The sequence below is a fragment of the Copidosoma floridanum genome, unplaced genomic scaffold (assembly GCF_036245765.1).
Source record: "Copidosoma floridanum isolate Cflo_tuat_1 unplaced genomic scaffold, Cflo_Japanese_pri ptg000013l, whole genome shotgun sequence".
Taxonomy (NCBI): domain Eukaryota; kingdom Metazoa; phylum Arthropoda; class Insecta; order Hymenoptera; family Encyrtidae; genus Copidosoma; species Copidosoma floridanum.
Window position 1 is genome coordinate 19821983 of NW_028321890.1, and position 27020 is coordinate 19849002.

The following is a 27020-nucleotide window of genomic DNA, read 5'->3' on the forward strand; positions in this document are numbered from 1 at the left end:
GCATTCACTCTCTGCTTTCACTTAAGCTCAACTAAAGCCTCATCCTTTATAGCGGTTTAGCTATGAGCGACTATGGCAACGTGAAAATTTAACCAAAAAGTACAGTACTTTTAGTTTCTTTCATTAATAGCATACGCCCCAAAATTTAGTCCTACAACAATAGCTACATTTATTTTATCTCACATTTTTATGGCATGTAGAAGTTAGTTCGAGTGAACAAAAACACATTTTATCCTCCCAAAAGAAAACTGTAGTTAGAAAAAAAATGTATATATGTCTGTAGGAGTCGGTACACGAAAGAAGGGGGAGAGCAAGCACAAGAAAATAACCAGCAACGACACCAGCATCCCAATGAGAAGCAGCCGGTCAAACAAATTGGCCAGCAGAAGCGGCAGGCGATCGGCAACAGTTGTCGTTTAGGGGCACGATATCATGCCCAAGTTCAAAATGAAGATCTGCCGTCCCAGCCAGTACTGTCGAGCTGTTCCGACTATGTTGAGCCGAAGCTAGACGCGAGACAACTTGCGACCTCGAGACCGTAAGTACAGTTCTGGTATTTTTTTTTTCTTTTCTTTTTTTTGTTATTACATTCTTAGTGCATTGGTGTATGGTTCATTTTTTTCCATTTTGGGGTGTAGGTTTTGATTTTTTTCACAAGCACCAAATGAGAGGGCTGACGGAGGAGATTAACAACCACTTGAGCGGTGATAAATTTCACCCTAAAAATTTCATTCCTTACATAACGAAATAACAATAAACGCTCGATTAATCAGTGCACTTTGTAATTAATAGTGTTTATTATAATTCCATACCAGGAGTGAAATGTTAAAAAAAAAAAAAAAAAAAAAAAAAAAACACGATGACGATTAATCGAGCGCAATTAAGTTTTATCGCTTGCAATGCGTGTACGCACGCGATGTTTTATTACGTACGTTAAGAAGCTCGTTATGTTTATCGATTATTATGCGTATGGGCTTGTACTTGGGAGAGAAATGCCTTGGGTGTATTAATCTCGGCAATTTTTTTCACTCGGTCGAACGTGCTGCGTTGACACTGGGGCATTGATTTTTTTTTGGCAGTAGTAACATCCAAGTATGGTCAGACGGAGATGTTCAGGCAGGGTCTGGTCTCTATTAAGGCTACATTTCTTGTTTTTTAATGAAAATAATAAAAATGAATAATTTATTCGTTAAATAATACCAACCCACTTTAGTCTATGAAATAATTTTGACTCTAAGTAATGAAATCACTCGGAAATCAACTGAAACCAGTCATCAATTAGGATAAATTGAAATTTTATGAGAAAAATCTCGTCAAATTACTCTAAATTTATTATTTAAGTACACCGTGAGCAAAAATGTCTTTTGCTGTTTATTTGGACAAAGAGAAAGTAAATGTCATTGAAAAAAATCATGCGTTTAATTCCAAGGGTTGGCTGTAGTTTTCATTCCTATTCAAAAATGTGACAAAAATAATACCAACTATTCAATAAAATGTTTCTGTCCTCAACGCGTACAGTGCAATTTTATAAAATATCACGTAAAATGACTCGAACACTATAAAATTCTTGACCAATTATACTTTTTTATTACCATGATTAAATCGTTTTGAGATCTTTTGAACTCTTGCATCAGAGTGAACAGCCTCAGAGAGCCATGCTCTTCGCATCCAAATCACTGATTATCGATCAATTAGCTTTTCTCGCTAAAACGTTTTACCCCAGGACCGCACTTTGTTCGCGCTCGATTTTCACTTTGCGCTCTCCAAGAGAAGTGGAGGTGAAAATTCCACCCTCCACGCACATGTAGCTGCCTAGAATACGGGTTTGAGCCGAGGGTGGGTAAAATAGATGCTGGATCGCCCGCTTGTAGAAAAAATCGAGCACAGTCCCTCTACACACGCACACACGAGTGTTAGTACGTATAAGTACGAGACAATATCGAACTGAGCCGACTGGTGCTCTGAAGGTTATTAAAAAAGAGGAATTGCGGTGCAAAAGTACTTGAGCACACTCTCGTCGGCCTTCATTTACATTTCACTTCTCGGATGTAGTACATTCAGCGGGAGTCGGAATTTCATTATTTTTTTCTTCCTCCATCCCATGTTTTTTTCTATATTAAAACTCCGGAAGGTATAAAGGATTAAAATACAATTTTTTTTTTCTCCCAAGTACCTTCGTTGTTTTATAAAAGTTTCTATTAATTCATCAAAATTCATTCTACCACATAGTTTGACTAGTAAAGTAGCTGCTCCTGAGATCACAACGAAGCACTAATAAAAAAAATAAATCCTCGAAATCCTTTCAAATCGAAAGACCAGCGTAAGACCAAAAATAAAAAACGCGAAAGATAAATCATCCGCATTCCCAGGTGATGGGAGGACCAGCCGACCCGAAAAAAAATTCATAATTTGGTCATCATTTTTCCGAAATAGCCCCTTAAATTCGGAGAGTCCTTCTCGACAGCTTAAGCTCCGCGTTGTTATAAAGCTGGACACGAGAGCGAGGATTGCGGGGAAACTGAAAAAGATGGAGAGGCGCGCGCGTATGTGTGGGAAAGACACGTGCACCATTTTCTACCACTCCTCCCCGAAAAAAAGGGAGCTGAAGCAATAGTCGCGGTCGACGTTCGGGTAATAGTATAGGGATTTGGCGAGTTTTTGACGAGGCCGTCGGATCGACGAGCACGCATATCTTCCTAAAGTAAACGAAATAAAGCCTCGAGCTGGTACTGTCTCTTCCTCCTGGAACTGGTCGGGCAAACAAAAACACAAGTCGTCGTCGTCGTCTCTGATAAAAAAAGTTCGAGGAAATAGAAACGGAGGAAAGTGCAGATAAGAGGCGCGATTATTTTGTGGCGATATTGTATTTTCACACTTTGATGGGGGTTTGAAATTTCATTTAATTAGTACTCTAGCAGCTCGAAATATTCTAGTTTTAATGGCTGAAAGTATTAATTGATACATCTGTTTGACAATTGGAATACTTTTTACATTGTAGAACTGATATTTTGGTTACTGTACGTGAATTTAAATGTATGCCTTGGTGCGAGTGTTGACAATGATTCAATCATATTTTGCGTCAGTGACTTCTCCGAGTCCTTAAATCTAAATATTATCAAAAAGTGGTTATTATAAATTACAGATTCATTTAGTCTTTTTGATTTAATTGTTTTCGTAATTTTAAATAATAAAAGATACGTACTTAAATGATAGTCACAACTATGATATTTCTTTACTTTTATTCTATAAAGTGCAGCGTATATATGTCATGGATAATTTATGAAAAGTTCAAGCATGAAAACTGAAAACTGTCAAAACTAATATTAATATTTTGAATAGAGAAAATCGTGAAATCATGGTTTTTATGCGAGTTATTAGTTTTAAAAAATAATTTCGTTTTTATTGAACTGATGCATGTTTGAGTACAACAACAATCATTTCATTATTTGAAGGTGTTATTTCACATAAATTTTCAATTTTAAGATGAAATGTATAAATTGTACAAATGTGTTTGAATTGGTAAATGTGAAAAACGATTTTTTAAATTTATTTAAACTTACGTGGTCTTAGTGCGGGTAAAAAAATTCTTACCTTCCACTAAAACTTTCCAGATTTCAAACCATTGGATTTTTATAAATAAAATGAAGCTACTCGCTATATTTTAACTCAACTGGGTGTCAATTCGTACAGATAGTCAGCATACGTATTTTCTTACATGTAAATTCACTCGAACCAACCTCATGTTAGGTTGAAAATTTGTTTTACAGTGAAAAACAGACAATTCATGTACAGTCAAACTTTTAGCTCTTCAATAAAAGCTCAAAGTTACTACTGTACAACTCAATCAATTATCGACGAAAATCACCCTTACGAAACGAATTTCGCATTTTACGCCCTCACGCAGACGCACATCCATAAAACACGTTTTTCCGACAAACTTAACCAACCAGCAAGCACCAGTCGTTTAAATGGAATACTACCCCTCTCGCGTTCCTACGCGACGCAGTATACATACCTTCCGACGGCACTCAGCATCTGTCTTTCCTACTGTGCCACCTTACGCTTGAAAGCTCGGCAAATCGAAATTACTCCGGTAGGTACACACACACACGCGCGCACAAGGCTGAATTGATCTTCCAATGGCTCTCGTTTGCCATCGACGCATCTGCGTCGCCTAAACTCCCTTCACCGCAAGCTAAAGTCCCTGCGACGCTACGTATACATTCTTACGAACGGCTGTCGCCCAATGGGGCCGAAGACACTTTTCTTTCTTCTTCGCCTCGAAAATCAGAGCTTGGAAAGCTAAGTTACGGGCAAATCGTCCGGAAAAGCCCAAGAAACCGACGACGCGCCAACGTTACGATATTTCCCAGCCAGAGGCCGTGTGCTTTTTATTTGCGCTTGGCTTCGCCGACCGAAAAATTGACTTGTACCAGAGATCCGTTCTTTCTTTCAAAAATCTCGGAAGAAACCTTACTATCCTTTTTGCCTGCGACGGAATCACCCGCGAGCACTTCAGTCCAAGTATAAAACTCTACTAATTACCTCGAAAAAAAAAAAAAAAAAAAAAAAAAAATTAATGCAGAAAACCAGGTGTGTTCATCGTATGCTCTGAATTTTCAAGTATTTCGCACGAATAAAAAGGAAAAGCGGGGAAAATGGTCGATTTACGCTGCAGAGGCACCCGTGATCAATAGGCCAGGAATAAAGTTAAAAACGCAGGCGTCTGGAATTATTTATCGACGAGAGGAAGAGAAAGATCGCTAAGGGGAGACTAAACAAAAGGAGGGTAAAAATGTTTGTCCCCTTTCTGGTGTCAGTCGTTTTAAGAGAGCATACACACATTCGGGTTTGCCGGTATACAATGGCGGGAGATCGGTTTGCGGGCCGATGAGGAAGCGAGGGAAGGGCGATTCCTTTGTGCCCCGGATGCGTACTCCTCGGTACTCGGGAACTTTTCAAGGAAGAGAGATGTCGGGCGTGCGCTCGGCTAGTTTTCCTTACTCGAGGACGAGAGAGCCGTCATTTACGGGCGGCAGGGAAGAGAGTGTGGCTTTTTCTCCGTGACGGGTCGAGGATCACGCTTGACCGCTCGGAAAGTGATATAGCGTCGAAGGGAGGGGGGGGGGAGGAGGAGACAGAGTGAGGGACAAATGGCTTTGGTCGCTTTGTTTATCGTCGAGCTCTTCCCTCGGTGGCTTCATGTATCCTCTTCCTGTGCGAGCTGCTTCCAAGTGAAAAATCATCCTCTCGTGATTTTTTCACAGTTATCTCGTATTAATTGATCATTTGTCTGACTGACATGGTAGTTTGAACGTACTTTTTTTGCACTATATTTTTTGACAAATTGTTTGCAAAGTTTAACTTTTCATACCAGTGGAGATTGCGGCAAAAAGCCACTTGAAATTGATGCCTTTACACACCGAGTGACTAAAAGTATCTTACACCACTCAGGGGCGCGGTGATTGTTACACTCGTGCAATTTTTCACACCCTAGCTTCACTCGGGTGACAAAATTGACACTCATGCAAAAATAATTAATAGAAATATATGGTTAAAATTTTTTAGATTTACGTTACGTGAAATAAAGTACGGCTTTAGGGTGCGGGTGAAGAGCAGAGCAACTGAATTGTATAGAACCTCTCGTCAAACAGTTTAGAGGTTCATCCTAACTTTGTCCTTAGACTTGACAGTTTTTTCAGATCCATTTGTATGACCTCTCGTGCAATCCTTCTCTATTCTCTGCCGCCACTGCACAGTGAGAAACGTAGCAAGTGGAGAAATGAGCAAGCAATGTAGCTCTCCTTTGATTTTTAAAATACTGTCTTTATTTGACAACAACTTTTTTCAGCAAAACTATACTCAACTCATTCTCAATTTTGATGCTTATCTGCGTAAATTCCGGAAATTTTCAACTGAAAACTTATCTTGCTAATAAATCATGACATAATATCAAGCCCCAAAGTTAATTTTACGATATTACGTCACTTAAATAACTACCCTTATTACGAAATGTTTTTTTTATTACATGTGCAATATACAGATAAATTATTATGAACGATAATTTCGTCAGTAAATGGTTGATTGACTCATTAATAGTAAACAAAAATCAACCATGAATTAAGACAAATGCAGACTATTATTAAAATTAAAATGTCAAATTTATTCTCACAAATAGATGCGTACGTAAAAATTTATTTTTCTTGTTTATTTGTGTATTAAATATTGATTGGGTTATTTTAGATTTTAAAATTAAAATACTATTGCTCATCATACACAACTTTTCCATAGATATATCTTTTTCAATGTTAAAAATACAAAAATCTCGTTAAAAACCACACAAGCGAACTTTATCAACACATATTGAAAACCTGGTGCGTACAAATAACTTTGGTATATCGTCGACTTTGGTAACCTTTGCGTACTTTATTCTACTCACTTCTTGTGTTGATGGAAAGTGATTATTAAAGGATTTGAAATTAGCTAAGTGAAGAGCTTTTACTTTTGAAATCTTTAATTGCAGCTCACGTCAGTCTAATGGCCCGAGGCTTTGGGCTTTGATACTCTCTCGGTAGGTATTGTTTACTCGGTCAGACCGAGTTTAATTACCGGCCTTGCCACTGCGGCCAACACTCCTGTGTAATCAATTTCACACTTGCTTCCATCAATCATGGAAGCCCTCAGAAGTAACATTTTTTATTACTGTGTTATAGACTGAGTCGCAATGCGTCGGAGTATGATTTTCAATAGTTAATGATAATAAAAAATAAATACATGATAAATAACATTTTGAACTTTTGTAATTTTTATTGACATGAGCAATATAAAATATTACTTGTGGCAGTATGTTTTCCAACATTTATTTAGTAAATACATTCTTATTCAAGACCTAATTCTCCAAGACTTTTATTCCCAGCGTAAGTGCTGCTCACGTTATTTTTGATCCCACATTCACGTCAAGGATTACAAATGTGTCAAAAGCTTAATCACGCTCCACTACGTTCCATAATGTAGATGGAAGTGCAGAATTTATTTATTTTTTTTTTTCTTTATATTTCCATAAAAACGTGTATACCTAATGAAAAACATGCAGCTTAAAAAAATAAAGTAGTAAAAGCCGCACTTTAGTCGGACAAACTCGAACGCGCACTCGATCTTTTTTTTTTCGCTTCTTCGCGTCCTCGGGTAAACTTTGTGAATTTGCCTCCCTTCCCTACCCAAAGAAAATCAAGAAAATCTAGCCAACGGAAAGCTACGCCTGGAAACAGAGATTACGAGAATATCCGAATCATACGAACGATATGCTAAGGGCTAGAATTAGGGGAAAGGAAAGAATCCTGAGTCAGTAAGCAGGGAGAGGGAAAAAGGGAGGATGCATCCAGCCAATATCCGATTATATCACTGCTTTTCGATTCATAAAGAGAGAGAGAGAGAGAGAGAGGGATGAATTATTGTCGGGTGAGCGCACGTGTGTATTATACGAGGAAAGTCTTGATGCGTCTTGATAATGCTAGTACAAGGTGACACGAGGGATTTAACGATCACATGTTTTTCTGGTCATATTACGTTGTTTGTTCGATCATGTTTTCCTTGTCTACTTTTACGGTGAATATATGAAATTTCATAAGCTATCGTTGAATTTGACGTGCGAGCAGGGTTTTTATAGAAATATTTTATTTACGCTGTCAATTAACTTTACTTGATTGAAAATCATGTCTGGTGTGCAATGAGAAATTGCGAGGTTATTCATTCAATGACTGCATCACACAAGCGAGTCGTGGAAAAAAAGAGCTTGCAGAGAAAGAGAGAGTGTGTGTGTGTGTTTTTTTTATTATTCTGTTAAAAATTCTATTCAAGTTTTGTCACTTTTTAAAAAATTACCAGACACAAGTAACAAGACTCTTTTCAAATAAGACGTGCTTTGAGTTTCTAAAAAAGGTCACATTGAAAATTACTGTTTGAACTTGTACGTTGAACTATTTTTTTGTCCCTACACGTAAGATACTTTCCAGACTGTATTATCGGCCATCGTGACGGAAAAAACAAACCAAATCAAACAAACTCCTCCGAGCCAAAGAAAACATGGGACCAACCGGCAGCTTTCAAATGTCGTCGAAATTGTCCCACCGCTTTCCACCCATAAAGGCTTCTCTTTATTTGGGGCTTCCAACGATCAGGCCACACGAAAAAACGTATCGCGTACGAGCCATCCGTCTCGCATCGAGACGGAAAATTAAAAATTCTTCCAAGTTATAGTACCACAGAGTCGAAAGATACCACAACTCCCGTGTAACGCATACGGCAAAGTTTAAAAAAGTCGAGAACAACAAATCGTCCTTTATATCCTCGTCCCTTGATCTGAACGAGCGTGCTGGAAGGTCGGACGTTTTAGTGCTTCGCGCGCAAAGTTCAATCAATCGACGTCAAAGACCCCGTTTGCTTTGCCTTCAAGGTCTTCCCAGCTCCTTTTTTCCTCTCCCGCGCTCTTTGTATCTACATGATTTCGTGGGGAAAAATTTTTCATCGATTTCTCGAAGACATATTTATACGCACCATACGTTGAGTTCGTGGGACTTTGATTGTCTCATTCGATTGTCAATGTAAGTAGTAAGTCAAGAGCAGCCTCGAAGAGAAAAATTTTTTTTTTACTTGCAAACAATTTTGCGGAGCAAATTTTTTACACTAGGATAAATATACAAATATTTTTACAATTATTTGTGACTGAATTTACAATTGAATAAAAATTTACGTGATACAAGGATCCTTGAAACATGATTCGTTTATCGATTGAAGGTTATCTCTCTCACGTTTGAATGGAGCTTTTGATAAGATAATCCATCCTCGCATTGATCCATTTTATACAGTCACGAATGCAAACTACTGCCTCAATGAGAACCAGCTTTAATCAGTAAAAAATGATGCTTTGGTGAGATGACGCATAAATCATGTTTTATATGGTTTTGTCATATCAATACAGTATCCGTGTTATCCCTTTAGCATAAATTTTAGCACTTCATTGATATAGTGGCACTATACATTTCTTTAAAAAATTTGCTTTTATCTTTAATGATTTTAAAATTGCTCTTTTTCTAATTAAAAATAATGAACCCCAATATTTTACCGTTTCTCTTGACCACAGAAAATTAGCTACTTCAACCAAAATATTTATATTTTCCCGAATAAAATTAATTTTCACTCTATTCAAATCAATCAGTTCTATGGTACGCGAACAAAAACTCAAGGCTAAGAAGCGCACGGTAGCTTTATGCTCTATGAATCCCCATCAAATGTAACCAAACGCGCTCGATGTACTTACCTGACTTTGAAAGCAAGACACACGAGCTGAAAGGAACTAATCAAACGCGACTCACGCGCTCAATTTAAACGCACGCCTTTGAAGACTGGTCGGGCCCATTGCCACGAATAATAATCATCCTAGGCGTGCTCTTAACTCGTATTATCCCGGCAAGTGTGAAAAGTTGGTGATTGTTTTCTGAGACAAAAAAAAAAAAAAAAAAAAAAAAAAAAAAAAAAAAAAAAAGAGGGAAAAAATAGTGTTTCTCCAGGGGAATCGAAAAGCAAAGCGTTCCCAGCGTCACGGATCCCCCGAGCGAGTTGAAATAATCGAAGAAAATTGGAAAGCGATAAGAGCGGAAATCAACGGATAGCGAAAATGAAAGAGAAAGAGAAAGAGACAAAGGGGCTAAAGAAAGGAGACTAGTCCTGAGATCAGCCGACCGATGCTTTTAATCGGTTTCGCGGTCGAGTTCGTCCCTACCGTCCTTTATTAAGGCGGACGGCTCTCATCCTCCGGTAAACGCCAATATCTCGACTGAAATGCTCATGCAAGCGCGTATACGCGATACCAACTCTCCACCCCACGTGTGTGCGCCGCACACGGTATCCAAGTCAAATCTCGTTACTTGTACATGGCCGCACGCGCGCACGTGCGAGTATCGATCGGCCTTAAGTGCAGAACGTAAAATTCAGTCGTACCTATTTAGGCTTTGCGTAAATAAGCGATGTTCGCGTGGCGATTGAGATAGCGCTATTTAATACATTTTTTTTTTTTTTTTTTTCATCTATCAGAGAACCAGGTGAGGGATGTTCCGCAAATGGAAAAAAAAAAAAAAAGTGATTGGGGGAGGAGAGAAATCATAAAGCTGTCTGTAAGGGATAAATAACGAGCCGAAAGGTACATAAATCAATCGGATTTTATCGGAATGGAGTCCTCGTATGCGCACCTCCTGATTTTTATGGGCTAGTATACATGTGAGCCACCCGATATGTGTTCCTCTGTCTTTATTTTTTTTTTTTTTCGTGTAAATGTACACATGAAATGTATTTTTCATGTCACGCGCCATACATTTGTTTCAACTGGAGATTTTTAAGTCTGGAATTTATGTGGGTTTCAGGGGCCTCGACAGCAACATGTCCGGAGCGAACCTACGTGCCACCGACACGAGCCCCACGCGTCAACCAAGGTAACGTGTACATAAGCTTCACGATGACAATTCACACATATATATGTATACGTACAAGCGTACACGCACACCTGTTGCACGTCCGTGAAAATTTAATTAGTTCTCGGTAATGTGATCTGTGTACGTATGTATAAATATGCGTGTGTGTGTGTGCTCTCGATAATATGATCATCACGCCCGATACTGTGAATATCATAGTCAAAAAGTTTTTACTGAAGTTTAATTATAATTTTAGTTCAGAACTTGTTCTTCTGACATAATGTGCCATTAATTTATCTTAGTAACACTAACGTCAAGTTTTATTTTCGAAATTTTATAATTAAATCTTAAATGTCTAGATGTGATTCGTCAATATCAGTATTAACTTATAAGATTGGTTTATTTTATTTCAAAGTAAAGTCTTGATCAATACGATAAATCATGAAATACATGCTTCATTGTTTTCTAACTGAATAAATGATGTGAAATAAACGAATTAAAATTGTGGACCAGCCACTGAAAAGAATATTTTTATCTTTATAAAACTAAATTTTTAGATGATAAACGTAATAAAAAAAAATTAAGAAATAGCCAAAACTCTACAATTTAATAGTTTGCTTAAAAATGAATAAAGACACAATTCATAAAACTAATGAAATTGACAAAAATGCAATCATTATATATTTATTTAATTTTTTAAGTAGTAGTAGTTTCATTTACCGCTGATAAATATACGTTTGATTTATTTTTAATTTTAAAGTATTTGTTTTTATTTGCTATTAATGAATATACTTTTATTATTATTAATTTTTTTTTTATTAAGAGTTTAATTTTCCTAGTGTGTACACATTGAGTTCTCAGTTGAAGTGTAAGATTAATTTCAAAAATTTAGATATGCATATTTTCTAATGAAATCACATCATGAATAATTGGGATCGTTAAAATACTACTACGCCTATTGGAAAATCGATAACTCTCTTCCAGTTCATAGAAACTCAAACTATTTCCTCTAAAACTTATGTTCTTGAATCGCAACAGTCTTCGAATTACTGAGAGACATCCCAAGATCTCCTCCAAGACATTGAATTATCGGTGTGATTTACGTACAAAAACAATAGAGGAAGAACTTTCGAGCAAAAGTCGGAAGGATAGGCGTTAGTTGCTTTACCTACTATAAGAGCTTTAAATTTCAAACTGTCAAAATTCCAAAAAAAAAAACTTTTCTTCGAGCAATCTTTCACATGGCTAAGGAAATTTGTCTTCCTCCACCTTAGCATTATGTCAGAAATTTACGACGTAAATGTATGTCTTTGATGGTACATTACACAAAGATGTGTTTTTTAATACAAGTAATGACAAAAAGCAAAGTAAAAATCTTTTGCATAGGGGGAAAGAACCCCTACATCATAAAATGTGAAATATATTGATATTTAGAGATAATGCCTATCTTAAACGTAACAAGGGATCATAGGTACAAAGATCCTTCCCACATAAGAGGTGTTTTCAGAGATATAAAACTGTTTCCTTACGGTCTCACGCCCAAATCCGCGTATTCTCATTGTAATCCAAGGTAACTTAACAAAACTGCCTCCCAGACCCATTCACGGATCATTAGACAACCCCACAAGGTCAGTAATACAGGCCATCATCCATTCCTCCCTTCGTCCCAATATAGAGTATCAAAGTGCCTTTACACTCAAAGGCTGTGGTCGAAAAGTAAGCTATCAAACAAAATCGCTGGCTGGCAGAATCCAGGGGAAAAAAGCCTCCTTTTCACCATCGCTCGCACTTTCAATTCTTGGAGGGGGTGGGCTTTGGTTCTGGGTTTTCCAGACCGATCATCCTCCCCACTCCCCTTTTTTCAATGATATTTCTATGCCGCAGATTTGAGGGTGTGACTACAAATATTCAAGAGAGACGGAGCATCGAGTCGATCGATGTTGGGTGAGATGGAATTTCCAGGCTTTTCATGCGTTACTTTTGTTTGATGATGGCGTGCTTTTTTTTCTACTTCACACTTATGTTCGTGCAATGCGGTCGTGAAAGAGTACTGGGCATATTGAGAGGGAGGAATTTTTTTTCCTCCGAATGGAATTACGAAAATGTTTTAAATGGTCAAGCTTATCGTGTAAAAATTAACGAGCCAGTCAGAAACTAATCTGTCAGAGGCTTTGCTTTGATTTTGAAAAAAAATAAAGACTTTTATTGTGCAGACAAAATCGCACCAACAGTGTGGGACTGCCAGCCCGGAGTTCCCTATTCCAAGATCCGTCATTTTCAATGGATAATGTCATACCACCTCCACTACCAAGACGTCACTCGGCAACGGTAAGCATTTGTTGAAATCATCGATTACTAATTTTATTAAACCCATGACTTAATAAATGTTGCCCTGCCAAATTGATAAAGTAGGTTATCATTGCAATTTTATTTTAATGTTCATAGGCTCGTTCAATTCTTAATTTATTATAATTATTTTTCACCATTTTTTGATTAATTGTAAACTAAATATTTATCAAAACAATAATTTGACTGATAAAAATGTGCAATTAATTTTTATAAGTTTAATACTACCATTACAAATTATTATTGAAATTAAATTAGTTTGAGTTTGGCCATTGACAATTACTGTGTTTTTATTATTTTTTCATGTTATAAATTATGTATCAAGATTGTATTGCTAAATTTTGGTCTGAAAAGTTATATTTTTTGACCGTGTACCTTCAATGGTTTTTTTATCATAAATTGATTTCTTCATTTGTGTTTTATAATGTTTAAACAATTTGTGAACATACTTTGTATACTTTTAGAAACTGAAAAGTGTAAATATGTTAATTATCATTGCACACTTTTATTCATTAATTATTATTTACATAAACAAATAGAAAATACATAAATTAAGAATGTGCACGTCACAAAAAACTCTTTTTTATGTTAAAAACAATGGATTTTCAACCAAATACAAAATTTTACCCACAAGAAAGTCATACATCGACACGTAAAAAGCACGTAACACTTAACAAGCTCAATAACTTTCCAACACGCTTGACCTAAAATGAAAGATAAATTTATGACCTCGAGTTTTAATTTAATACTTTCCCACAACAATTGATGAAGTACCATTTTAATACCTGCCAAAGTTGAAAATTATCGTGTGAATCACTGTTAATCACAACACTACTTTTGCGTCAAGTTTAAATTAAAAAAAAAAAAAAAAAAAAAGAGAGAGAGACAGAGAAAAATTATATTCTGGTGCAATAAAGATCCGTATGTCTTAGCGATAATCTTACTTACAGCTGCTGCTGATACCGCAAGTCTTAGGTACCTCCGCAAGCTCGATCTACTTACTCAGCGTAATGAATATCGCAGATTGAATTCATCCCATTAAAGCTTTGGGTGGATAATATACTTCCATGATAAAGTTTATCCTTAGATACTTCATGCGATGAAAATTGCAATTATAATACACGTGCACACGTTTATTTTCAGATTCACTCATAACGTACACTACAAGTAAACTGGAAAATAGTCACGTACAACATCGCACACACGCAGCAATGCACAACGATAATTTGAATACACATGGTTTTTTACTTTTCTATTTTTATACACAAAATTGTATACAAATAGTTAATGGCGGAAGATGATAATACACTTGACTGAATGTACGGATTCAAAGATGATGATGTATAAAGGTATATAGCTACAAAAAATTATACGATTATATGCGTATCGCTATTTTTGTAGGAAATCTCGTGTAATTTTAAAGTTTTTTTTTAAATTTATCTCCAATAATATGAAATAATTCTATACAAATACCTGAAGCAGTAAACTAAGTTAAAAATAGTGATATTAAAACTAGAATTGAATACTTAATTTTTTCGATGCAAGTCAAAAGGTCTTATGATTTTTATTACTTGGTGTTATTGAGGATCCTTCAAAAGACTGTCAAAACTATGGTAGAAAGATAAAAAAAAAAAAAAATTTTTGCTTCTCATTTGGAATAGCTTACTTAAAGTATCACAAACAACAGTTGATACGGTATACATCACAAATACACATACGATTAACAAGGGCAAATACAATCGTTTTACAAATGTTTTAAAATAATTTTTTTTTTTAATTACAAAGCTTTAATTTTGCTGAAAAATTATTTTTTCATTACTGCTTTTCATACAAAATAAACAAAAATTTCTCTAATGATAATAGAACACCATTTTTCTCAGAGAATAAAATTTATTTTAAAGTCTTTAAAGTCCTTGAAGTTATTTAGTTTCAATTTTACTTTTCTAGTAATATAATGCGTTAGACTTGGTCGAAAAAAAAGTTTGTTAAGTGCAGTAACTGTAAATAGTAATTAAAAAAGTTTTCTTTAACAAAATATTCAAAAAAGTTGTCATGCTCATTCCTTCCTCTTTCCCTTCGTTAGCTGTAAAAATATGCGATTCGCAGAGCCACGCAAGCTTATCCTCGAACTTAAGTAGTATCAAGAGAGAATCCCCAGGGCACGAAATACAATAACCACCACTTGACCTTTGCTCTCTTCGCGTCATCACTCGTGCATATACTCAGCAATATCGATCAACTGTCTTCTAAATGTTACTTAACAGCCGGCAAACGTCAAGCCACCGATCCCAAAGCGCTCGCGTTACGAGCGGCCTATCCCAGTCGTCCAGCCGCAACAGTCACACGCCCAGGCATCCCAGTCCGACGAGTCGACGCACATCAGGCCAAACTGGCAGGACAGCGTTTCGGGGCCCGGGGTGAGTTCCTACGAAGCTTCGCTCGATGCCGAGGAGAAAGCCCTCAGGGATCGGGCCCTCGATCAGGCGTCCAAGGATTTGAGCAAGAGGCTACGGAAGATCAGTGGCACTGGCAATTCTTTGAGGACGAGCAGGTAGGCGTCTGGAGACTCTCTGGAGAATTTGTAAATGGTACCGATATTACACTTACGAATTTTTTTTTATTTCAATTTTTTTCATTGGATAACGACACACGTTTCAAACAGTAATTTTCATTATTTTGCTTGCTGACACTCATGATTTTTATTTATTGCGATTACTACTTTATTTTTTTATAAAGGTTTACACTGAATATTTATTAAAACAATTAACTATGAAACTAAAATAAATATTGGAATTGTTAATCATTTAAATGTATAAATAATTATTGTTATTACATTATACATTAAATTTACCGATATTTTGAAACATATATTATATCAATAAAAAGAAGGAAAAGTAAAAAAGAATCAATTTATTTCGCATCAAGATAGCAGAAAAAAAAAACTTGCATCAAAAATGACGGTGAGATGGCATCTTTATTAAATTCCTACAAAACGTGGGAGGGGGGGGGACAAAATTTGACGTGCAGGAAGGTGATCCGAAGTAATTGGGAATAGCTTTAACTCGCGTTGATCTCGCGTTAAGTTCTCTTTAATAAGGGAAGCTCGAGCGCAATGGCCATTAGAAAGCTCTCGAATGAAATCCTCGTTTAATTGAAGCCGAGAGAGAGGAAGGGAGGGGGCAAGGACCAAAGTTTCAATTTCCTCGAGCAAATTTTAATGCACCGTTAAACTATATTCCCACCCTCTTCTTGCTACGTACAGTTTGCAAACACACTTCGAAGTTGCAATATTACCCTTCCTGCATTGAGAGCGTCTGGGAGCTCAAAATTCTACAAAATCGAAAATCCATTGGCATGCTCAGGTCACCGAAGCGGGGCGACAAGGGCCAGCGATCGCCGATACGCCGGAGACAGCTGCTTCAGCAGCTGCACCCGAGATCCGGTGACGAGGACGACGAGGACGATGACGACGAGTCACCATCAGACGCAAAGTTCGCCGAGATGCGGGCGGCCTCGAGGCGACTCGAGAGTCGGCTGCACGAGCTCGAGGACAGTTGCGCCGCAAGCAGGCCAGAGGTACATACGTATATACATACATCTATAGGAGTGAGCCGAGAGAAAAAGCTTTTCTCGAGCGATCGTTGAGGGGGATAATTTCACGGTACCTGTGGCGTGCTCGTGGAAATTCTTGAGTTAAAAACAAAGTTTCGAAATCTTCCTTTAAAAGAGCGCTGTCTTACCAAATCGAAATTCCGTATGGTAATTTTTCACTTGATTTTCGGCCCTCGACGTGAGTGTCGATATCTTGGAGGGACCAGAGCGTATTAAAATCCAATGAAATCTGCCCTTCTTCCGTAGCTCTTTCCTTGAAAAATCCCTTGAACCCACGCTGGAATTCCACTGAGGAATGCGTGGTAATACTACCTTGGGGTTTAAGAAAATTTTTCGCACTCGCGTACTATGCTTAGTAGGTGCTAAAAAAAATAAAAATTCTTCCACGGTAAAGCGATCAAGCGTCCGGGGGATTGAAAAACCAGAGAAGCTGCCAAAGGCGACTCAGACGAACCTGCCTCCGCCGCTCAGTTCGATCGCGAGCTCCAGCCCCAGCCCAGCGGCCTCGGCGACCACGAAACCCGTCAACGCCAGGCAGGACAGCAACGTCTCGTCCGACAGTTTCAGCCAGACGAGCTCGCCCGGGTACAACAGCAAGGGGAGCATGGAGCAGCCGTTGTTGCCTCACAAGCAGAGTAATGGCAAGATTCCGGGTGAGTTTCATGTGAGAGAATTTTTTTTTTTTTTTTTTACGGGGGAGTTGATCGATGGAGTTTGGGTTTTAGCTGAATTTTTGCAAAAAATTTGTCGCATCACTAAGATAAATTACAAAGCTCGGTTTCCAGCGAACAGATTTTGACAAGGCTTTAGGGAACGGCCTCTGGTATTCCTTGGTGAAAGGAATTGTTTTTCGTTCCAATTAAATTTTTTACACGTATTGCAATTATCATTCACGCTCGTGGCTGCGATGTGACGTTTGATAAGGTGCTTCGGTTGGGCTTTAACTAAAGTCAAGAATTAGATTTTTTTCAATTTGATCCTGTCAATCAAAATGTATTATATCAATTCTAACATTAAAAAGTATATCTAAGTAATATAGTTGGTAAATACCTTATACTTTTATTAAGATTTCGATGCTCGTCTTTGTGTCTTTTGTTACCTTCTATCAATCGAAATCATTACTTCTGAGCTTACGTTCAAGCCTTAATAAAATTAATGTATGAATCATGACTACATGTAGAAACAATAACATCAATTTTTTGCATTGATTTATTTTTGAGCCATTTAAGGTCTTCATACGGGTTTAACGTTATTTTGCGTGTCATAAACTGTTCTTATAGGAGCTGAAATTTATGATTAAGGTTTAAAATTGCATTAACTTTCTGATTTTGTACTCTAAAATAATAAGTAATAAACGTTTACTGCAAAAAAATTAGATTTTTATGAAGCAAACATTTATTGCATACTGTTTCGAAATATAAAACGCATGTCTGATCGAACGTAGATTATACTACTTGCATTTGTAACTTCTAAAATTTGTGTTTATGATAAAAGTTTAAAATACTATCTGATTTGTTACTGCGAAGCAACGTTTACTGAAAATAAAAAATAATAATAATAATTAGATTTTTCAAGACGAAACTTTTTTTGTTTAATGTTTCAAAATAAAAAGCGCATGTCTGATCAAACTTAGATTGTACTACTTGCAGTCATAACTGAAAAAAATTTATTCACTTTCTGATTTTACTTCCTGAAACAATAATTAATAAACGTTAACTGTAAAAAATTAGATTTGTATTATTTAATCTTTTTTGAATACATTGTTTTGAAATTAATAATTAATATCTGACCAAACCTAGGTTATACTACTTGTATCCATTATTTTCAAAATTTTATTAAGTGTCTAGTTTCATACTCTGCAGCGACGTTTGCTAAAAAAAATTAGTTTCTTATGAGGAGAATTTTTTTATAACACTGTTTTGAAATGATAAGGTGCATGTTTGATCAAACGTGGATTATGTTACTTACGTTCATAATTAAAGTTTGAAACTTTATTAACCTTTAAATCAAACAATCTAATAGACTCTGAAACAACTAGCAATTAATGTTAACCACAAAAGAATTAGATTTTTATGGTTAAAATCTTTTTGAAAGTGAAAAATCTTACGTCTGACCTAACGTAGGCTACACTACTTGCTTTGCAAAATTGACGATACGCGATTTAATTTATGAGTCTGAATAAATGTTAACATTCTATTATCCGTTTAAAAACATGAAAAGCAGAAGGTTAACTTCATCATTAACAATCACACGTTACAACAACAGAAAAAAGATCTCTGCACGCAATTCGATGTTCTCCAAATGCCCAAGATTTTTTCAATCACCCATACTTGCAACATTCAAACATTTTCACAACATTATTAATACACAGCACTTACAAGACACCACGTAGCACGCACATGATAAAAAACAATGTCCCCATCAACACCCGTGTGTCAACAGGTAGAGCGATGGCACCGGAGCCGGCGCAAAATCCACCCGGGAGTCCGATTACGAAATCAATAAGCACGCCCGTGAATTTGCAGACCATCGTCAGGATTCAGAACGGCAGCAACATGTCCCTACATCATCGGGTAAGTGTAGTACTATCGTCGGTCGAATCACGTGGTCACTTGGTGCACCAATCGTGCATATATATATATATATATATATATATATATATATATAGTTTACTAGATTCGCGGATATCAAGGAACGATCGTTCGCGAAAGCCCTTCACGTCAGTCTCTTTGGTCAAAGTTCCATCGATCCCCGACGTTTAAAGCCGATTTCAACTCCTTTTCCCCTCCACCCCTGAGGACGTATCATTTGTGTGTACCTGCGTCTGCATGCTCGATGCTCTGATCCCTCGAGCTCGAGCTCCGAAGCGCGGCTTTTCCCGATATGATTGCTGGGAGAAGCATACAGAGGAGCGGAGGCTTGAAAGGATGGATTTTCAAAATATCGATTTCACGCTTAATGGCTTTCTCCCCGCACCAATACCTTCGGCAGCTATATGTCTGGAATATCGGGCCAGGGCTCTGCTCATGCATTGAAAAGTTGTTGAAATCAAGGAATAGCTCGTTATTTTTGCTGTGTACAATGAGGAGATTTTCACCGAAAATGTGATTTTTGGCGCGACTGGTTATTCATGGTGTGCAGCTCACGAAACGCTAAAGTTACAGAGGAATGATATTGATTGCCAGTGATCAGTGGAAATTTAACAGAATCGAGTCGTTCTCCGTAATGTTATAACTGATTTGATTCTTACGCATTTAAAAAATTCCAATTCCATGTACAAAGCTCGGATGTTGCTCATCTGTGCGGGAAGTCATTGCAAGGCTATTAATTTGCACATTGAAACACGGTTAAAAATACCACACTGAGGGTCAAAAAAAGCAGTTGTAACTTTTTACATAATATTCTCTATAGCTAAATAAATTTTGTATGCAATGTAACACACATTGCTCAGTTTGCTTTTAAATTAATTAATTCTTTTAAATTTTAACTTACTTTTGGTACCCATTTTTATTAATCTTTGAATAATTGGCAATTAGTGAAGTAAACCGTCAGCTACTAACGATGATTAGCCATATGTTTTCGTTCTACTTTAATAGCTAATACGAAATCAAGAATACAACATATTAACCATATCCCGATGTTATCTCCATTCAGAGTTTTTCATACTGCAGGTATTAATTATACTCAGAATTAAAAATCAGGATCGTACGAGAGAGAGTTAATGAAAAAAATTTTTCCAGAATCTGAAAGACGAAAAAATGATTTGATGATGAATAAAGTTAATGTAAATTTGTTTGAAATTTAACTTTTACAGATTGTTAAAGACATAAGGAGGCCAAGCAGCCATTACGTAACCAGAGGACGGCTTCACTTTCGATCTAGCCAAGTATTACTGAACGCGCTGGCAGTGCTATTGATTCTTTCAGGCTTGGCAGTCTACTACAAAGGTAAGAATGAGATTTTTTTTTTTTCATTATCAACATACATTAAATTTTTCCATAGAAAATCAAACAATGCTTTTTTTCTCGACGCAACAAAATAAAGCATTAGTCACCTAACGTTGGTGCCATGCAGCAGAGTTAATACGCAAGAAGTTATCAAAGCCTTTAGGTTCCTTTTAGCGAGAGCTACTTCGCGAAATGAGGATATTCGCATCAGAGATCACAGAGCCTGAGAGCTTCTGTGCTCTATTTGAAAGAAACAAGACAAGATTCTTTCAAATGGACACAAAGCACCGACGTGAAAGCTAACTCCTTGCGAGCGCGGCTTACAAAGCGTTGGAAAAAGGAGGCAAATAATCCTCTTGCTCGGGGTAAAATAACAAAGAGTCTTTCCCAAGCTACTTTAGAGAAATCAATTCGATAACAATTTATTTGGAATTTAATATTACTCCCATGCACTGGTAATCTCGTTTATAGGAGAAAGTAATTTGTTGAAAATATTTGTTGGACGTAAAAATAATTTTTATTTATTCTTTTTTTATTTTTTTTTCTTTACGTTTCAATTTCTTTACAGCTGCAATTTTTCCATTTTATTTTTTTCCATTGCCTCGAGTTAAAAACTCACCATTACTTTTTAAATTACACTAGTCAATTTGAACGTTAAGTTAATGTTTTAATAGCATAATGTTACCTTAAATACATAGCTTTGTGATTCTTTATTTTGATACTTTTTTGAGGATACGTGAAAGGATGGGTTAAGATCAAAGTGGATTATTGAAAAATACACGAAATAAGTAAATTAAAATCGTTAAATAACCATAAAAAGACGAATGAAAATAAACCGCAATATACAAACTTTTTCATTGATCTTAAAATACTCGATGATTTTTTCATGAAAAAACGTCAAGATAAAATAGATATTAGCTACGAATGATTCATTCGATAATTCTTTTCTATAATAAATTAATGAATCAGATAAAAAACGGTTTCTTTTAAACATAGTCTTTAGCGCAAAAAAATAGAATTTAACGCATGCAAATGGGTAAAACTGCATCCATCGCAATAAAAATGTATATGAAATCGATTTTCACTGTTTCATCACCATCCTATCAATGACGAAGATGCTAATCATACGAGTTAGCTAAAACGCGAGTTGGGCAAACAAAAGCATGAATTCCAGCAAAACCAAGTCCTGGCATAAAAGTCCGAGGTAGCAAGCCAGGAGTTTAAAACCACAGAAAAACATGGATAGCGAGCGAGCAAGCGAATTTCATTAAGCACAGAGCAAAGGGAGGAAAGGAATGAAATTGCGAGCAAGGTAGAAAGAAAGGGAGGGGATGGAGGTAACGGCCTAGTGGGAATTCGTGTAGCGCCGTGATTCGTTTAATTGGTGAAAATCTCATTTGACCCCAAGCCATCCCCCCTGGAATCCTTTTCCTGTTTCTCGTTTTGCTTTGCGCTACGTATACTCAGTGTCCATGCGGCGAGTTGAAATAATTTACTCTTGGAAAGGCGGGCAGTTGCTTGTCAAGAGACGTATATCTATAACGATATGGTCTGGTCAAAAGAGAGGTTGGGCTGTGAGGTGTTAATTTTTTTAGCCATTCATGTATGGGAAAGAGAATTTTTTACGCAGATATAGTTATGACATTCCCCACTTTTTGCTACACGTGTGGATCGTTTGATCATTTTTTTCCAGCTGAGCAATCCAGAAAATTACAAAAATTCCACAATGTCAGAAACGCTTGCAGTTGTAATTAATGCATCTTGGTTATTGCTCTGCTGTTGAAGATAAAACTATTTTATTTTTATTTAAAAATTTTTTTTTACCAAGGATGTTGCACTATGTTGGGTAATACTTAAAAAAAAAAAAAATTTTCGTCGATAGTTTTTATCTTCTGATTAAGAGTTGTAATGAATTTAATGGTACGTTTGAGCGAATATTTTAATGTCTAGTAAATTGAAAAGTTACTTATTGATCATCTACCATTGGTTATTACTAAAAAAAAAGTTTCAACTAAAATTTTTTTACTGTTACTCCCAACATTTTTTTTAGTGAAAAAGGATAATATACCATAAACATATTATTTTTATATGTAAAGGTTAAACTGTAGAATGCAACAGTAATACATCTTTATATTCAATTTTAGTAGAGCTTGTAATTTTTTATCATTACACAATTTACTACATGACAAGATAAGTTTTAGAGCCAGATTATCTGTAGAAAATTAAATACTGAATAATTTGTTAAATGAGGACATAAAAATAAATTAAACGTTTTTGAGGGAAAATAGATAGAACTACATAAAATATACAAGCTTTCTTCATTTTTTAGAAGCAGTTCATAATAGGGAAAAGGAGCTTATTTTTGAATCCTCAAGGAGATTACGTTCTCTCACAGTTATTCCTTAATAATACTGATTTCAAAATTAATTGTCTCAATTGTAAATATTTTCCTGTGAAGTATAATAACTGTGTATGTTAAGAATATAATTTTAGTATTTGATGGTATGATAAAAAATATCGTAGTAATTAGATAAATCGATAGGCGGATGTAAAATAGATGTAAAATGAAAAACTGAACCAACAACATGTAGGAGTTCTTAATTTTCAGTTAATTAATATACAAAAAGGTCTTGTCAATAACCAGTTTATTTCCGTTACTAGCATATTTTTACCCGACGATTAATCAAGCTTACATCACAACAACAAAAAATCCGTATGTGTAAGAATAAAATGTTTATTATTAAGATGGAGTCGATAAAAGTACTAAAACTTAAAACTTTTATTGGATACTACTTTAAAAAGAGATAATGATATATATTTTCATACATTGGTTATATATACAAGCATAATTTATTTTAATAAATATAATATTGTTAGCATATTAAAATACAAACAGAATCCTTAATTTATGCTACGTAAGAAATTAAAAAAAAATTTAATTAACTTGTTTTGCCATCGCAGCCGTTGAAGTTATCAGTGGGAACACAACACCTCCCTTGATAAATAACACTTCTTCAACAACAAGGTCAGTTCCATTAATAGTGGACAAGGGTAATCCAGCACCTGGAGTCTGCTTACCAGTGATCGTCAGCTTTTGTCAATATCACAAGGTAAAAACAAAATTAATTAGGTCAAGTACTACAGTTATTCGGAAGCTTAAGCCAAACTTTTGTCTCGCTATCTCCCAAATGACATTCAAGATTGATTCAATTTAATTTTTGATTGTGGTCCTGGTTTTCGATGTAATCTGAATTACCCTCTTGGGTTAAAAGGTGTTAGACCACCATGCATCCAAGGATTTAATCGTCACAGCTGGTCTAAATTTCTGTCATGTGTACTATTACTGTAAATGTATTTATTTTCAATTTTATTCGTTCAAATATTTTAAAATTAAAAAAATTGTCTTAAGAATTTTATTAGTTTACATAGTGGACAAACATTTTTAGTAGACCATTTTTTTTATTAATCATTGTAATCAATGGCTAAAAAGTGTAAATAAAAATTAATTTGATTAAAAGAAATATTTGAAAAAAATATTTTTTAATTTTTAGAATAATTAATATCTCATATCAAACTTATTTCTAAATATTCAGAATAATTTTTTGAGTATAGTTATTGTACTAATAATGCACACAAAACTAAATAAATAGACACGTGTGTCTGTATTGTAGAGTATCAATTGTATACTTTTAATTTGTTCTTAGACAATTAAAATTTTTTTTTGTATTGTATTAAATTAAATACTTTATTATCATATTGGCTCTACTAACCAAATGTGTGTATATATTCATAGTATCAAAATTCAATAAAAATTTAACATTGGTTTTTCACATTTAAAAAAACTTCACCAACTCTCTATAATAAAAAAATGTTTAAATATAAAGTTTCACTAAATGTCTTCAAATTAAATATGTCACTGATTTCAAACTGTTACGTGGTTATTGGTAATTTTTACTTTCATTTTTTTATATAAAAAATTTTATTTTTGAGAAATTATTTTTCCATCCCTGCGTGAAAATGCTTCTCCTAAAATAGGATAAAAAAAAATTTATTATGTATAAAGAAATGACTTTTCAGAATGTATAAAATTTTTTAATACATACATGACATTCTTCCTTCTGTGGAACTCTTACACTTTTACTAACATTGTAAAATGAAGAAATCTTTTAGTTATTTCTTTAGAAATTCCTCTGAAATAAATTACTTTACGAATTTTATTTCATTGTTGTTACAGTTTGTGAACAAATTTTTTTGTATGAAACTGTGAGGATGGAACTAGATTAAAAATTTTTTATCATGGACTATATGATAAAAAAATAATATTTAATTAATTCTTTTTTTTTAATTAATTTTATTTATCCTATGCATTTATGAATTCACTTAAATGAAACTTAGGCTAGATTGAGCCATATTTACTGAGATCTTATCTTACTACAACAGTAAGAAAATTAATCAGAAAATCATTTTTTTATTATTATTATTGTGTTATTAGATTCCGTACAATTACACTGTGTTTCCTAATTTTATGGGAAACTTCAGACAACGTGATGCCCAGCACGAAATCGAATTTTTTGACGCTGTAATTGATGTGCATTGCTACGAACTTGCGGCCCTCTTTTTCTGCAGTCTATTTGTGCCAATGTGCGGACCTAAGGATGGAATAATGATCAGGCCCTGCAGAAACCTCTGTTTTGGTAATTTTTCGAATACCATAGAAAAAAATTTCTTATTGATCACTCACGTAAATATTTGCCGCCTAAAACTGTCTATAGATTTGGTAAACATTTTTTTTTCTCGTCTTACATTGATTATCAATAAAATTAACTCAAGCATGTTATCAATGCCGAAAAATGGTTGTAAAATAGTTTTCGTAATGATCATTCCTATGTTTGTGTTTCAGAAACCATAAGGCGTTGCAGTTTTTTTCTAGACGTGTTTGGTTTGACTATTCCGAATTACATACATTGTGATCTATTTCCGGAGAGCCCACAATTAAATGCCTGTGTCGGATACCACGAAGTCCTTGAGGCAGCGAAGCGCGAAGCCAAACCAGGTATGCAAAGTTCAAATTCTTTACTTTAAAGCAGCTTTGCTTTCTCGAGTAGTCAAGGGGTGATTTTTGGTTGGTTAGTACTGCGCAAGAATTTATTTAACAAAAAAAGTAGCATTGGTTGAAAAAAAATGTAATCTTTAACGAATTTGCGTAACCTCTTCTGTAGCGCAAATTATAAAGTATAAACTTGTATAAAGAAAATTACTACTTGGATAAAATAACGGGACCAAAGTGTTTTTATAACCCAACATCGAATGGATGCCATCCATATCTCATGCATAATCCACGTTGAATGCACAAAGGGTAACTTAAATAAAATAAATTCTGGCTCACCATAATTTTCGGTAGCCTTTTAGCATTAGCACTTTAAATTCCACGCCCACGACCAACCAACACTGCGTCGGCGTGTATTCGATAAACAATGCACTCGGGCATACATCACACCCACGATTAAACAGCTTAAAAGAGTATAAGGAAGTCCAGGGGAAAAGGAGGGAGACCATAGTCCTTTGTTTGCGCCCTCGACTTTCCAGTGTCCGCGGAAATCGTGGCTAATTGTTAACTTTGCGCCGACTCCTCTTATTGTCTCCATGTCCCAACGCGAGTGCCGAAACGAGCGTATTGTTTACCGAAGCGTCGCGCCGACCCTTTCATCCGCAATGCGAACACTTGGGCATTGTTTCTACAAATTGTGATTCGATGAAGTTTTCCATGCACAAGTGCGAAGGGACAAAAAGATACGCGTGAGTTGGTTGGAACGGCGTGAATAATGGTTCTTCAATGTCGACGGGAATATTCGTGCGCGATCGAGGAATAATAGCGTGACAAAGGACAAGCTCGAAATCTCAATCAGGGCGTTCGGTGCAGTTCGTTACGTATCGTTGCACTGCTCCGTACAACAACGCACGCCCAAGCGATTAACACTTGATTTCGTGTGCAGGGCTGACAATTTACAGATAGTAGGCATAGAATTTCTCATGTGGCGTTATTTTTTGTACTTTTATCAGGTAGAAGGAAAATAAGCGTGTGATGTTTGGTCACAAGTCATAAGTGTACACCAAAAAAAAGGCATACGTTCGTACATAAATAGACATTGGAAGTTGAAAAGTAAGCGAAGTATCAAATATCTGCCGATTTTCCTTACCTGCTTTACCTTAGTTGTTTCCCAGCATTTAACGGTTGTATAACCATTGTTTTTCTTTTTTTTTTTTTTTTGTTACTAATCATATGTGGGCAAATTATTTGTTCATGTAAATGTTTTTTTTACGAAAATTATTGACTCTAGAGAATAACTTTTTCAAGAGTTTTACTTTTATTTTAATAATTTATGTAATATAAAAAATACAAATTAAATTAAAATTAATTCGTCAAAATTATTTGATTCTATTGCACAAGACTATTCAAAACTAAAATTATGTTCAATCGGCTCATGGACTGCAAAACTGTAACTTCGTATCACGTTACATTTTAGTATAAAAAAATCTTTCTCTCGGAACCAGTTAGTAATTTTCAACTCCTAATGAAAAAAATTCTATACGAGTAAAATAGAAAAATTGTCACTTCTGCCTATGTATCTGGCATTTTAAGTTATTAAAGACT

The 27020-nt window shown here is 35.5% G+C and overlaps 1 protein-coding gene across 1 annotated transcript in view; it reads left to right on the top strand.

Annotated features, from left to right (window-relative positions):
- The first annotated feature begins 395 nt into the window (after window positions 1–395).
- Window positions 396–27020, top strand: part of LOC106645054 (atrial natriuretic peptide-converting enzyme) — a 33997-nt gene continuing 7372 nt past the window's right edge. Inside the window, exons 1-11 of the mRNA XM_089590736.1 lie at window positions 396–538; window positions 10416–10484; window positions 12677–12791; window positions 15074–15360; window positions 16172–16385; window positions 16816–17074; window positions 18864–18998; window positions 20246–20368; window positions 23330–23478; window positions 24861–25062; window positions 25269–25421. Coding sequence (XP_089446862.1) covers window positions 10432–10484; window positions 12677–12791; window positions 15074–15360; window positions 16172–16385; window positions 16816–17074; window positions 18864–18998; window positions 20246–20368; window positions 23330–23478; window positions 24861–25062; window positions 25269–25421 — 1690 coding nt within the window. The 5' untranslated portion in view covers window positions 396–538; window positions 10416–10431. The remainder of the gene's footprint in view (window positions 539–10415; window positions 10485–12676; window positions 12792–15073; window positions 15361–16171; window positions 16386–16815; window positions 17075–18863; window positions 18999–20245; window positions 20369–23329; window positions 23479–24860; window positions 25063–25268; window positions 25422–27020) is intronic.